At 46.9% G+C, this 15,955-nt stretch overlaps 1 protein-coding gene across 2 annotated transcripts in view; it reads right to left on the reverse strand.

Moving 5' to 3' along the window:
• Positions 1–13,407: 13,407 nt before the first annotated feature.
• Positions 13,408–15,955, reverse strand: part of OSGEPL1 (O-sialoglycoprotein endopeptidase like 1) — a 28,228-nt gene continuing 25,680 nt past the window's right edge. For both annotated transcript variants that reach the window (XM_082261933.1, XM_082261932.1), the window contains exon 7: positions 13,408–13,571. In XM_082261933.1, coding sequence (XP_082118059.1) covers positions 13,487–13,571 — 85 coding nt within the window. In that variant the 3' untranslated portion in view covers positions 13,408–13,486. The remainder of the gene's footprint in view (positions 13,572–15,955) is intronic.

Genomic DNA, 15,955 nt, shown 5'->3' on the forward strand with positions numbered 1-15,955 from the left:
GGATAGCATCTCTGACACAAGGAAGCAAAGCCCTGCTCCTCTGCCAAGATGGCCACTTCTACAGAGAGATACATTGCAGTTCATAAAGATCAGGCACAGGGAAACCACAGGCAATACTGGTGACTAGTTCTTGCTTACTGCTTGGACATAGCTACCACAAAATAAGTCCTCTTGTTCTGGGTTTTTATGGGCAATTAATGTAAAAAAAAACCTGTCTTGAGAAAAAGAAAGCAAGTGCTAGTGCTGCCTGAAAATGCTAGTTACCTGCCTGTTATGAGAACCCCAAAACAAGATATCGGTGTCAGAAGTTTGATAAGAATGCCTTTCCCTGGTTCACATGTCACTGATCATGCTGAGCAAAAGCTGCTTGTGTCAGCACCATCTCACACAGCTGTTTTGCATCACGTCAGTCCATTTAAGGCTCCTTTCACACTTGTGCAACTTGTCCTGCGACTTGGGACTGCAAAGTGCAAGTCGTACTCCATGATTTCCAATGAGTACCATTCATATCTGTGCGACTTCAAGTCACAACAACTTCAAAGTAGTCCTTGCACTACTTTAGTCCAACTTTTATGCGTTTTGAGGTCCATAGCCCTCAAGATTACACAGGCATTGCTTCAAGTCCAGTCAAAATTGCGGCAAAAAATTTTGGGGCAATTTTTAGGTCGCACAAATGTGAAAGGGGCCTAAAACTGATCTCCACATTTCATTTACCTTTTTTTTTTTTTTTAAGTAATCTTTATTTATGTATGTTCAAGCAAACAAAGGAATAAGACATGCGCAGGGAACAAACACAGAAAACAAAGCAAATAATTTAACATATAAAATCAGGGTAAACAAAGGGGCAGAAGGGCAATACCGATCCTGAGCATATAATAACATGAAAAAAGAACACTCTCAATGGAGGCGGATTTAAACTCCAGATGGTACCCTTCAGACAGGGGGAGGAAGGGGAGAAAACAACAACCACAGGGTAAGGTGTGAAAGAGGAAAGGAAACAATGGGGACAGGGAAGGAAGGTAGAGAGGGTGGGACGGGAGATAGGGATACAAGGGGGGAAAAGGAAGAAGGAAAGGTGGTGGTGAACTAGAACAGATTAAGGTATGGGGAAAAACCAGAAACATGCATTAAGTCGAGGAATTAGGGAGTGCACCGTCTGTAACCACAGGAGGCGCGTAATGCATCCAAACAGCCCATTTTGCATAGAATTTGTCATATCTATCCTTGCAACGGGCCATCCACTCCTCCGCCGCCATGATATCATTCACCATTTTGACCCATGCGCCCTGAGATGGGATCTGCGCCATTTTCCAATAAATGGGGATCAGGCGGCGAGCCGCATTCAGAAGATGCGGCAAGACGCTCTTACGATAGCGGCTAAGAGGAGCGTGCGGCACATGCAAAAAAATGAGCATAGGTTTATCGGGAATATCTTCATCCAGGATGAGTCGTATCTGCACCCGTATATCCTGCCAAAAAGGTTGTAACAGCGGGCACACCCACCAAATATGGAGGAAGATACCACGCTGCCTGCAGGCCTGCCATCACCGATCCGAGGCACCTGGGAAGATCCTCGCCAAACGTGTCGGCACCCGATACCATCTTGTCATAAGTTTAAAACTGTTTTCCTGCATTTTAGTGTCAACTGTGCTGGAATGAGTGAGCTTATGAGTGAGTGATCCAACTGCTGGTCCGAAAAAGAGTAAGACAGGTCTCTCTCCCACTCCCGGATAAAGTGCAGTCTCGGCTCATGCTCCCCAGAGTCTAACAGCGAATACAGCAATGAGATCGAGTGGGGTATCGGGTCTTTAGCAATACACAATTTCTCGTAGCAGGTCATTGAGGGTGGAGATCGCACCTCACGGCCACAAAATGGCGGAGCTGGTGGTACCTCCAGAAATCCATGGGGAACTTACCATAGCGGATCCGCAGTGTCTCCAAGGGCAAGATCACAACCCCCTGAATGAACCTGCCACAACGGACCTCGCCATCCTGGGCCCAAGTCCCAAAGGAGGAATGATCCTCCCCAGGCACAAACCATGGGAACCCCCCTAAGGGAGTTAAAGGTGATATCGCAGGTAACAGCGATAATCTGGCATTTACCCTATCCCAAGTGGACAGGGCATGGGTTGTAGTCGGAGATACCAGGCGTGAGAGGCCCCTACCCGGAGTCGAGAGCCACGGAGCATGTGAGAGATTACGGCCCGCCATGGACTTTTCCATGGGCACCCAGAGCTTACTGGGCACATGGTGGTGCCAATCTAATACTCTCTGCAGGGCCACTGCCTCGTAGTAGCGTTGCATATCTGGCACTCCGAGTCCCCCCTTTTTCTTTGAGCGTTTCAGCAGGCGTAGCGCCAAGCTGGGTCCCTTATTCCCCCAAATAAAGCGGACAAAAAGGCTGTCAAGGCTCGAGAAAAAGGACCCTGGCAAATAAATGGGCACCATCTGGAGGATGAACAATATACGTGGCAAAACGTTCATCTTTAATATATTAACCTTCCAGATCCAGATGAAGGCTGTCTTATTCCAGGTCATGAGGTCACGCCGAATGGTTGCCAGTAGGGATGATCGAACGGTTCGGGTCGACCATCGGTTCGACCCGAACATTGGCTGTTCGAAATTCGCCCGAATTCCGAACTTTTTGCGGTAAAAGTTCGGAATTCGGCACCAGAACTGCCCAAAATGCAATGGAACAGGAACTGGGCTTTAAAAGCCCGTGATTGGACCAGAAACGTGAGTAAAAGCCAATTGAGGGGGCAGGAGGATGCTGGGAATGTGATTGGAGTGACTAAGGGGTCCAGAGGCCAATCAGTAGTGAATACGCCCCCCAGTATATAACATAGCCCCGCCAAATCTCTGGCACTGTAATACAGGGGCTGTGGAAGAGAGTGGAAGCAGTTCTGTTACTCCTGCTGCAAAAGTGTCATTTAGCAATTATTAGTGTGAGGAAAGGGATATCTAGTGTAGTTAGGGTACTATATACCACTATAGTTAGATTCAATAATCTAGTTTCTGTAGGGAAAGTGTTAAGTGTCAGGGTGACCGTAGTGTAGTTTAGGGTGAACTGACTGACTGCTATACCAGGGTGACAGGACTCATCCATGTCAGGGTGACCGCCATAAGAAAAAGATCATTTTTCTCAGAATTATTAGTAGAGGAGGGATGGGGCTCCGCTCCTTTTATGCTCCTTTTATGCCAGGGTGACAGAACTCATCCATGTCAGGGTGACCGCCATTAGAAAAAGATCATTTTTCTTAGAATTATTAGTAGAGCAGGAATGGGGCTCCGCTCCTGTCACACCTGGGCGTTTTTGTTTCAGGCATTTAGTGGGCTTTTTTGTGGACGTCTTTGGAGGCAGGCATGACATCTGAACTTCTGTGTAGGGGTATATATATACACACACATATATGTATATATACACATACACACATAGGTTTAAAAGGAGCGAAACCCTATCCCTGCGCACCTATATGTGTGTATATATATATATATATATATATATATATATATATATATGTGTGTGTGTGTTTATATACCCCTATACAGAAGTTCAGATGTCTTGCCTGCCTCCAAAGACGCCAAAAAAATGCCCAATAAACGCCTAGGCGTTTTTGTTTCAGGTGTTTAATGGGCATTTTTTTGGGCGTCTTTGGAGGACTCAGAGAAAGGAATTTTACGGTAAGATTTTACAAAAATTCAGTTTTCTCTTACGTCCTCCGACAGTCGCCGCCCCTTCCCAATTCGTCACCAATGGGATGTCCCAAAGCAGTGTAGACATGAGGGGTGGGAGACGCAACCGTAGAAAGGCAACGCAGTACCCACATCAGAGAAAGGAACCTTACCAGAGTAAGAGAACCAACTGGGCAACAGGAAAAAAGTGCTCAACAGGAGCAACAATCCCAGGAAAAAACAAGCAACCCAGGGGTAAAACACCCCAACAACCAAGGGCCCATGAAAACAAGGGTCCCTAGGAGACTGCCGCACTGAGAACTTACGGCCAAAGGAGGCATCAGCCGATGCCTGAACATCCACCTTATAGAATTTTGAGAAAGTGTGAACGGACGACCAAGTCGCCGCCTTACACACTTGGGCCACAGAAGCTTGATGCCGGAAAGCCCAAGGCGTACTCAAAGATCTGGTAGAGTGCGCCTTCACAGGAAAAGGAGGAACCTTCCCCTTCAAGGCATTGGCTTGTTCAATGATCTGTCTGATCCATTTGGCGATAGTCGCAGCCGACGCCGCCATGCCCTTCCGAGGTCCCTCAGGAAGGACAAAGAGAGAATCCGACTTGCGAAAAGATTTAGTGGACGACAGGTAGACCCTGATCGCCCGGACAACATCCAAGGAATGTAAGGCAACCTCCTTCGGATGCTTAGGCTTCGCGCAGAGCGAAGGCAAGACAATGTCCTCATTCAGGTGAAAATCCGATATCCTTTTCGGAAGAAAAGATGGGTTAGGCCGCAGGACCACCTTATCCTTGTGGACCACCAGGTAGGGAGAGGTGCAGGACAAAGCTGCCAGCTCCGACACGCTGCGAGCCGAAGTGATCGCCACCAAAAAGGCAACCTTCTTGGACAACAGACAACGAGATCTCCCTGATCTTTTCAAAGGGAGCCTGTTGCAACACGGACAGAACCAAGTTCAAGTCCCATGGAGGTATAGGGTCCCTCCTAGGAGGGGCCAAATGTCGCACCCCCTGAACAAAGGTGCTAACCAATGAATTAGACGCCACAGGGCGTTGAAAGAGAACGGCCAGCGCAGAAATCTGACCCTTAATCGTGGCCAGCGCCAAACGCTGGTCCACTCCAGTTTGGAGGAAAGCCAACACTCTCGACACCGAGTATGAGCGAGGGGAATACCCCCTGGACTCACACAAGGCAAAGTAAGCTTTCCAAGTACGGTAATAAATTTTACCTGAAGAGGCTTTTCTAGCCTTGATCAAAGTGGGAATGACCTCAGGGGAAAGACCCCTATCCTTCAGGACCTGGCTTTCAACAGCCAGGCCGTTAAAGCCAGCGACTGTAAAGCAGGATGGAATATCGGCCCTTGAGACAGGAGATCTTCCCGGAGTGGCAGACGCCACGGAGCGTCGACTGCCAGATTTACGAGATCCGCGTACCAGGACCGGCGAGGCCAGTCCGGCGCTACCAGAATCACCGTGTGCGGTTCCAAGGCTAACCTGGGAAGAAGCCTGGACAGCAACTGAATCGGTGGAAAGGCATACATCAGACGATACTGATGCCAGGGCGCCACTAACGCATCCGAGGCGTCTGCCCGAGGATCGCGCGTCCTTGCCACGAACCTTTCCACCTTGTTGTTCAGACGAGACGCGAACAGGTCCACATCTGGGGAACCCCACTTCGCGCACAACATCTGGAAGACATCCGGGTGAAGGGACCATTCTCCCTGGTCCAGGGTCTGGCAACTCAGATAATCCGCCTGCCAATTCTCCACCCCCGGAATGTGAACTGCCGTTATCGCCGGGACGTGCGTCTCGGCCCAAGACAGGATGTCGGCTACTTCCCGAGCCGCTCGGGCACTCCTGGTGCCCCCTTGGTGGTTGATGTAGGCCACCGCGGTGGCATTGTCCGTCTGAACCCGAACCGGACGGCCCCTAAGCCGGTCCGTCCATCGCAGAAGGCAAAGCTTTATTGCCCTTAATTCCAGAATGTTGATCGGGAGGGAAGACTCCTCCTCCGACCAAGTTCCCTGGGCAGACAGAACGCCCAGAACACCACCCCAGCCCGACAGGCTGGCATCCGTGGTGAGTACCGTCCATGACAGTGGACGAAAAGACTTGCCCCCCGACACTGCCGGGGACTGGAGCCACCACAGAAGACCCCTTCTGGTGTCCTGGCTCAACGAGATCCGTAGATCCAGGGATTGCGGTCGCCCGTCCCACTCGGACAGAATCTCCGCCTGGAGACCCCGCGTGTGAAACTGGGCAAAAGGTATCGCCTCGAAAGACGAAACCATTAGACCTAGACATCTCATGCATGTCCGGAGAGACGAGTGTCGGTTGTCCCTGAGGGACCTGACCTCGTCCTGAAGAGTCCGGAGCTTGTCCTCTGGCAGGAATACCTTCACTTGGACAGAGTCCAGAATCATTCCCAGATAGGGAAGGCGAACCGAGGGACACAGAGTCGACTTCGGAATGTTTATGGTCCAACCAAACTCCTGCAGAGTCCGCATCGTGGTGGACAGGTCGGTCACCAGGCTCAGACTGGCGTTTGACCTTATCAGGATATCGTCCAGATACCCCAAGACAGCAATGCCCTGTGCTCGCAACAGGGCCAGAACCGGCGCCAGCACTTTGGTAAAAACCCGCGGAGCCGAAGCGAGACCGAAAGGTAACGCCACAAATTGGTAATGATCCTCCGCAATGGCGAATCGAAGGTACCTCTGGTGACCTTCGAAAATGGGGATGTGTAGGTACGCATCCTTCAGATCGATGGAGGCCATGAATTCCCCCGGACTCAGGGCAGCCACCACCGAGCGCAGGGATTCCATGCGAAACTTGCGAACCCGCACAAAGCGGTTCAGAGCTTTCAAATCCAGAATCGGACGCACTTTGCCCTCCTTTCTGGGCACAGTGAACAGATTGGAGTAAAACCCCCGAAACCTGTCCCGATGAGGCACCGGGACCACCACCCCCTGGGCCCGCAGGTCCCGCACCGCAAGGTGCAAATCCTGCAAGCGCTCCGGAGACAGCTGAAGATTTGAGGGAAAAAATCTGCCCGCCGGCCGAGAGAGAAATTCGATCTTGTAACCAGATCGAACGATTTCCTGAACCCACCTGTCCCGAACGCGGGCCAGCCAAGGTTGCAGGAAACCGCGCAGAAGTCCCCCCACCCCAGAAACGGGTGAGGGCGCCCCTTCAGGCGGAAGTGGTATGGGAAGTTGAACCGGACTGGCCGGACTTCTGTTTCCCCGCCCACGGCTTCTTCTGGGAGCCTTGGCCTTTGAAGGGCTTGCCCTTGGACTGCGACCGAAAGGCACGAAAGGACCCCTGAGAGGGCCTAGACGAGGAATTCCGCTTTCCGCGGAAAGACTTATGCTTGAAGGACTGGGGCAGGAGAGTACTCTTGCCCCCCGTAACCCCTTTGATCAGGGTATCCAAAGCCTCACCAAAAAGGCGAGACCCCGCATAGGGAAAATCCGCCAGCGTCTTGCGAGACGATTGGTCGACCGACCAATTCTTCAGCCAAATCAGACGACGGTTCAGTACCGCCACGCTGGACAGGCGTGCAGCCAAGGGAGCTTAATTCAAGTCCGCATCACACAAGTACATGACACCCTGATGGATCTGGTCCACCATAGCCAACGTGGTAGGCGAAGCGGAATCAGCCGCCAAGGTGCGCCTAAGCATCTTGGTCCAATCAGCAACAGCCTGTGCCGCCATAATGGAAGCAAAAATAGGCTTCAGCATAGAACCAGCCACTATATAGGCATGACGGGCAAGAGACTCTATTCTCCTGTCCGTAGGGTCCCGGAAAACCGGGGTATCCTCAGAAGGCACCGCAGTAGCTTTGTTCAAAACGGCTACCGCGTGATCCACCAGAGGCGCCACACACCAACGCTCGTCGGTGGCAGGCGCAAACGGATAAAGTAATTTAAACTTATTTGGCACAGTAAAAGGTTTCTTTAAATTGCGCCACTGTTCATTAACAGTATGGTGAAATTCAGCAGGGCAGGGAAGAACCTGCGCTGATTTGCGAGCCCTCTGTGTTCCAAAAGCAGACGTCCTAGCAGAATGAGCAGGCTCATCCTCCAAGTGCAAGGTGTCCTTTATGGAGGCATCAGCTCTTTCATGAGTGCAAGCTCTTCAGGCGAGCCAGGGGGAGAAACATCAACCCCCTGCACCTCAGGCTCTCCCTCAGACCCCGCAAGGTCCACAGATGAGCGGGACCCTGAAAAGGGCACGCCAGCCCCAGCAGCCATCTCGCCCTCTGAATCAGAGGAAATGGATAACCTGGCCCTTTTTGAGGATCGTTCAGCCAGCAGCATCTGCACCTGAGACACCAAGGAAGCCACTACAGTGGTCAGATCGGCCCCCTCGGGGGGTGCAGCAGCCCCCTGGTCCTCCACCAGGGCGGGGGGAAACTTGCTATCCTGAGAATCCATGCCCCAGTACAGAAAAGCAATAAAGGTACTGGCCCTTTAAAACCACGGCGAGCGCAGCCCACCGCACACTGCTGTATGCACTGACCCCGCAGGGATAGACAAACACTGAGCAAGGAATGACAGGACAGACAGGTAAAAACCTGGAGAGAGCACACCAGACTGCTGCCACCGATCGCTGTTCCAGGGGAAAGAGGAAGTGATGCAATGCTGACTGATAGATATAGCCTATGGAAGGCTCCAGCAAAATGGCCGCTCGGTAGAGGAAAAAAGGCTACTAGAAAATGGCGCGCCATGTGCATAGACAGTATCGCCCGCCAAAATGGCGCCGAATGGCGCCAAAACCCGGCGCTGCATCGATACAGGGCCAGACACATTATACAGTGGAATAAAAATGGCGGGTCGCCGCAGCGATCACCGCACACACACATGTCTGTACTCAAACTGCACCCAGAGCATAATAAAACAGCAGAGCAGGATGCCCCCCCCCGCAGCCCACAGGCATGCAGCCACACAGGGATCTGACAGGGAGCCCGCAGTCACACAGACATGGAGGGTAAACACAGCCACAGACTGACACCCATACAGAAGGTCCCCACACAGAAGGTGCTTACCGTACCAGATGGCGTGGGGAGCCGTCTCCAGCGACAAACCGCTATCAGGGCAGACAGGGAGTGCCGCAGCCAGGACGCTTGTGGACCGCAGTCATGGCATCCAGTGAGGTAGCCACCTCACAGGCAGCATCCCTGCAGCGAACAGGGATGGGTCGTTTATTGTGCCAGGGTAAAACCTAAGCTGAACGCTCGATGGCAGGCTGGGGATCCATCTGGCTATCAGCCCTGGGATGCAGAGCGGCCAGTCCGAGACCCAGCTCCGCATGATGAATCTTCATCAGAAGATCTGTAAACTAAAGCTGACAAAATAACAGCTAGCCAGAAAAGAGAAAAAAAATACTTGAAATAAAATCAAAGAAAGGGTAGAAGGCTGAGACTGAGCCCCAGCACAGGATAGCAGCTACTCCTAAGCTAGGCAAAGACAAACTGAGTTGGGAATGCTGGTGCAGGGAGGTATTGACTGAGGGGACAGCCCCTAGGGGTGTGTCTATGTTAAAAGCTTTGTATTAACAATTCTTGTTGCATAGCTACTCCTACGGAGCAAAGGTCAATACCCATTGGTGACGAATTGGGAAGGGGCGGCGACTGTCGGAGGACGTAAGAGAAATATATTTTTTGGACCATCTAGATCAGGGATCCTCATACTACAGCCCTCCAGCTGTTGCGGAACTACACATCCCATGAGGCATTGGAAAACTCTGACATTCATAGACATAACTAGGCATGATGGGAATTGTAGTTCCTGAAAAACTGGAGGGCCATAGTCTGAAGACACCTGTTTTAGATTAACAAAACAAGTGATACCAATATATATAGGAAGCAGTGATCAAAACAATCTGATGGCCCTCACCAAATCCAGGAAATGGAGGGAGATATTCTTGGGGTGAACTGCTGCTAGACACAGGGAAGGTAACATAATATTCTCATTAAGGTAAAGACCACTTTATGAAAAAAGAGGTATTTGGTTTCAAGATAACCATGTCTTGATGCATGATAGGACTGTGAACCTCGCGCTTATGGTGTGTGAGAAATACAATATGTTGTGTTATCTTTGAGTTAGCTGCCTGCTGCAAGAAAAAAGTGCTAGTGCTTTTTGGGAGTGTTGGTCAGTGTTTGCAGCGCTGCTAAAAATTATCTGAATAAGGTGTAACAATATATATTAGTCTGTGCAAATCAAGTGCTACAAATACCTTCTAAAAGCAATAAATATTGTGCAAAATATACTGTGCAATATCTGTGCAAAAAAGCAATATAAAAATGTGCAAAAAAGCAATATGGAGATCATGTGATAAAGTGCAAACTCAGTACATCATCAAAGTCCATAAAACAGTCCTTCAGTGGGAAAACAATGCTTGATGCTCGTTCCGTGCTGCTTTGGGGTGTCCCCCTTTGTGTATCTACTTACCACTATGTGGTTTGATTGAGGCAGAAAATGCTGAATCTGAATTCCTTTTGCTCCTGAAGGGCTGTTGTACTGTTGTTGGAAGCGATCCTTTACCAATGTTGAGTAATCCCAGGTATCCTCATAAAGATAAAAAGCTCATCATAGTGAAGACCGTTTTAAAATTCATTTATTGTGATTAAAAACAGTGGGAATACTCACAAACAAAGTAAAATCATAAGCCTGTATCATGTACACGGCGCGGTGGTCAGCTGCTCCCGCAGCGTGCGCTTCACCGACCGGAAATCACGTGGCTAACCTCTCGGCCAATGGCTAGACGCGTTTCGCTGTGGACACAGCGTCATCTGTAGCTCTTATCTTTATGAGGATACCTGGGATTACTCAACATTGGTAAAGGATCGCTTCCAACAACAGTACAACAGCCCTTCAGGAGCAAAAGGAATTCAGATTCAGCATTTTCTGCCTCAATCAAACCACATAGTGGTAAGTAGATACACAAAGGGGGACAAAAAGCAGCACGGAACGAGCATCAAGCATTGTTTTCCCAATGAAGGACTGTTTTATGGACTTTGATGATGTACTGAGTTTGCACTTTATCACATGATCTCCATATTGCTTTTTTGCACATTTTTATATTGCTTTTTTGCACAGATATTGCACAGTATATTTTGCACAATATTTATTGCTTTTAGAAGGTATTTGTAGCACTTGATTTGCACAGACTAATATATATTGTTACACCTTATTCAGATAATTTTTAGCATGTCTTGATGCATGTTTGGGGATCAATATCATGCGGTGTCCCTCAATAGAAAGAAGGGAAAATTAAAGCCTAAAGTGCAATATTCGACAATAGACTTTCACTGAGATTGATATGCTCTCTAGATAATGTTGGAAACTGTCACTTAGCCAGGATTCTGACTGCCCCGTCTGATAATGTGTTCGCTAGATGTTGGATACTGGAGTGTACTCTGCCTAGTAGATTTGTAATATGTGGTGCATTTAAAATAAAATACTCACCCCTCTAATACTTGAAATCCAGTAAAATTGTATTTTATAGCAGGCATATGTTGGATATTGATATAAATATATGCGATTTTGGAACATTATACTGATGGTATATAAATATATACGTACGAATAAGAGAGGAGACATTGCTGGAAGTGGCAGCAGAGGAGATCAACATCTGGTGCCAAGCTAATTTATCTATCTATCTAGAGCCACAGTGGAGAGGTCCATTTTTTTTTATTAACAATATCTGCTTACCCCTGACATGCTTGACCCTTTAGGGTCTCTCCTTCTGGTAAGCAATATTTTAATTACAATATACAATATTATAATATTCACTATTTAGTAACTATTCATCACAGCGCAGCTTTTGTTTTTGGATTTGTATACATAAATATATGCGATTTCAGAGCAGTATGCTGAGTGTATAATTCACTCACTATTACTGCTCTGATTCTCTTTCGTTCTCTATATGATCATTTTATGTCTGAGTGTTTTTACAATTTTTTTGTTAATATCCTTTACCTTTTGTTTGATTGTAGAAATAGGGGTAAAAATAATGCAGGAATACGTCTTATGGCAATATATTATTGCATAGTCTTTTCTTATGTTATATTAGCTTTTAATCTAATTCTTAACCACTTCAATACAGGGCACTTTCACCCCCTTCCTGCCCAGGCCAATTTGCAGCTTTTAGCGCTGTTGCATTTTAAAAGACAATTGCGACACTGTACCTAAACCAAATTTATATCATTTTTTCCCCACAAATAGAGCTTTCTTTTGGTGCTATTTTATCACCACAAGGTTTTTTTCTTTTTTGCTAAACAAATAAAAAAAGACTGAAAAGTTTGAAAAAAAAAAGATTTTGTAATTAAATCGTTTTTTTCCTGCACTGATGAGGCCACACTGACCGGCACTGATGATGAGGCACTATAATGATGGGCACTGATATGCAACACTGATGGGCACTGATAGGTAGCACTGATATGCAGCATTGGTGGGCACTGATAGGCACCACTGATGGGCATAGGTGGGTGGCACTGATAGAAGGCAATGATGGGCAGCACTGATGAGGAGGGCACTGGCAGGCTTCCTGAGGAAAGATTGGCATCCCTGGTGGCATGGATGGGCATCCCCCAAGGATCTGCACTGGCAATCAATGCTCCGATTACCAGCACAGATCCCCCCCGTCAGGAGAGCGGAGAGTACTGTAGTACTGTATATTTGCCACTAGCTGGCGTATTTGGTGTATGTAAAATTGAAAGCTTCCTCCTCACTTGAGAAAGGAGGGTGCATTGTAAGATTCCACCTATTGCACATGCTTCGAAACGCGTCGCAGCCTACTGAAGGCAGAGGTTGATACTGCATTCCAGCCCTAGGTCTCGGCTGCTCTCCATTCCACACTGATCGCTTGACCAGCGTCACCAGGCAATGATACAGCACCAGAACGGGCATCATAGCCCCTACTCCTCTGGACATCCCCTGGGTAATGTGAATACCTGAAAAGCTTGTAACTAATACTACTATGTGAGTTTTACTCTTGATTTTGGAATAAATGTTTACTTACAGTCTACACTCAGAGGCACCTCTTTTCTTTGTTTCTTTTCATGTTTTGGGGAAGCAGCTTCTACCCCCCCCCCCCCCCCCTGAAGGCCAGCCCTGCTTAAGTGGACTTGTTGTTTCCTTCTGTGGCTACAACCATATGGACATATATATATATATATATATATATATGTATGGACTATCTATATACATGAAATTTTTAGTTCCATCTGCAGATTTATATGTATTAGCGCCTTACTATTCATGCCTAAATTGTATTCTCCCCTAACAATAACTATTAGGGGCCTGTGTTAACAAACATTTGTTAGCTTCAAATAGATTTTGCATTCCCATACAAATCAATAAAAAAACTGGAGGTCAAATGCACTTGTCAGTGGATTCTGAGTAATGAAACTGATGCCAGTGAAACAAGCCCAAATGCCAGCCACCGGCACAAGCTCTTGCAATAATTCAGCTAATAAATTATTACACAGTACTGACAGCCTCAAAAACATGCAAATCCTTCACACAGTTTTAAAACTTTAATACTGCATTAAAAAAAGGGACATTTGTAATAAATTGTATAAATGTAAACTGAACACAAAATGTATGATGTTGTAAAGTCCAGGGTAGGTTTTGGGCAGGTGGATAGTCCAGTGTAGGTAATGGGTAGGTGGAGGAGAATGGTTTTCTTTATGTACACAGCTATTAATTGAATCAACTGCATCCATTAGAGCCATAACTGAGGTCCACCTTCATGAGATACACATTTTCAGATACTGTTTTCCACTTGCTTTTATATATTTTTTTTTATTTTAAGAGGTGGCAATTTAATTGCAGCTCTCCGTACTTGTTCTGAAATGTCTGTCCCAAGAGGAGCTCTGTAATGAAAAGAAAAGAAAAACTATGAGCGCTGTAAACTTTTCCTTGTGGTCAATCAAGAAACACAGGAATTCAGAGACTGTAGGGTTATACTGCCACCTACAGTAGGGCTGGACACTTAAAACAAAAACAAACTGTGGATCAGCCGAGGATAAACCTCCTACTCCCAAGCATGTATACATTTTGTGGCAAAGCAATAACACCACCATAAACAGAGGTATGGGATCTGTGTCCTTCAATGGACTCCCAGAAAAGGATTTTACGATGAGTAAAACTTTTTTTTTTCTTCTTCCTTGTCCATTGAAGGACACAGGAATTCAGAGATGGTCAGGATGTCCTTAGCTGCCCAACTGAGGGATGGGAAACAGCAAACAAAAATGCCAACAGGCCCACAAAGGAACTTGGCCGAAACTGGAAAAGAGCAGCCTTAAGGACCTTACATCTGGAACGGCAGCAGATAAGGACTGAACTACCACCTAGTAAAACTTGGAAAGTGTTAAAAACAGCAGAACAGGCATCTTTGGAAATATGACAATGAGAAACACCCAAGGCACTTTCAGACCTAGTGAATTTACCTTGACTAAGTAAAGGGTAGAACCCAAACTTTAAGACAATGGGCTTGAAAGATAGTTTTTCTAAGCCACAAAGAAATAGTGGAAGAAGGTGGTTCTCACATAGAGGTGAGTAAAAATACAGGGGTCTAATAAGGTTGAGTTCTATAGTACATATACTGTAGGAGTATATATACTGCCACTTTTAAGAGCTTATATGCACTTGCTTTTCTTTTCATAGGAAACAAAGTTTGACCCTGTGACGACATTCAACGCCTGATGAAATCAAACACCTACCTTACTGTTTGAACAAAGAATAGACTTTGTGGTCAGAACTAGTTTGAACCAACAACTGTAACCTCAAACTACTTTTTGGTTCTCTTTTTTCTATCAATCACATGATGTTAACACCCACTTAACTATTAGCTTGCTATTAGGAAGAAATGGACTTTGATTGGACTATAACTATACGCCCAGACCTTATGCATATTCATGATTATAAATTGCTTAGTCTCATGCTTGTTAGGTAGAAGATGCTTCCTCTTTCACACAGCTCACATGAAGTGAGTTTCTGTGTATTGTATCCTCTCCACTGAAGTGAATAAACACCTTTTATTTCATCAATTTGGACTCTGGACTGGAATCTGAAAAGGTCTTGTTTGGAGACTCCCTAAAGTGACGAAACACAGGGACTATCAGGAATGACAAAAAAAAGTATTTTTAAATGGACACAGTGGCTGCAAGATACACTTACACAACACAAACTATGTCTAGGCAATGGAGGGAAAACTTCTTATGAAATATAGACAGGCAGAGGGACAGAAGAGTGATGTCCTGGTTGAAGTGAAAGGTCACAACTATCATGTAGGAAGTTAGTTCTAGGCCTCAACTCCACCTTGTCTTTGTGCAACATCAGAAAGGGTTTTTTTTTTACAGGATAAGGCGACCAGTTAAGACACTCACCTTACAGAGGTGATGGCAACAAGAAACAAGATAGTAAGAGTGAAGAGGGGAATATCCCTCATCATTTCAAAAGGCAACTTATGAAGAGCAAAGAGAACTAAATTCAGATCCCACAGTTAGGTGGGCACATGGCAGACACCCTTTACAAAGAATTATAAGCAAGAGGTTTCTGGAAGAGGATCGCAAGCATGGAGACCTGACCCTTGGTGTTAGGGGCCAGATGCTTGTCCAGAACTATCTGCAGAAGGGCCAAGATTTCTCCCAGAGAGATTCTTCTGTCTTACACCAGCCAAATCTTTTCATAATAGACCTTGATAGAGGTAGACTTCCTAGATTTCAGCATTGTGGGAATTAATAATTCAGAGATGCCGCTGTCCCTCAGAACCCAAGCTTCAAGAGCCATGCCATTAAAGCCTCACTCCAGGATAAAATCATTCCTCCTGTCACCCACCAGCCTCTAATCACTATAGTAAAAAAATCCCCATCAAACTACTGGATTAGCAGACACCCTACCTGGAAACAGCAGCGGTATGGGGCTTCTCTCTAGCCTGGCATCCTTCATGAGGATCTTCCAGAAGATCAGAAGGAATTACTTCCTTGACTCCAGAGCCACCAAGCACCAGGTACAACAAATTTGCCTGGACTGGACCGACTTTTCGCATGATGACAGGGTGTCGTACTGTAGTGGTCTGGTGTGGAACATGAAAACTGCCTTGAAGAAGGGTACCACCAGCCCCAGGACTCATGCAGAAGTGAAGAGTTGAATGACTGAAAAGTTTGAGAGCAAAGTTTGAAATTTCTCCTGATGAAGGAAAACTCTGGCTTGAGCTGTGCCCAGGATTAAACCTAGATATTCCAAGAGATAAGTC

Source organism: Pelophylax lessonae, assembly GCF_965119305.1.
Source record: "Pelophylax lessonae genome assembly, chromosome: 6".
NCBI classification, from domain to species: domain Eukaryota; kingdom Metazoa; phylum Chordata; class Amphibia; order Anura; family Ranidae; genus Pelophylax; species Pelophylax lessonae.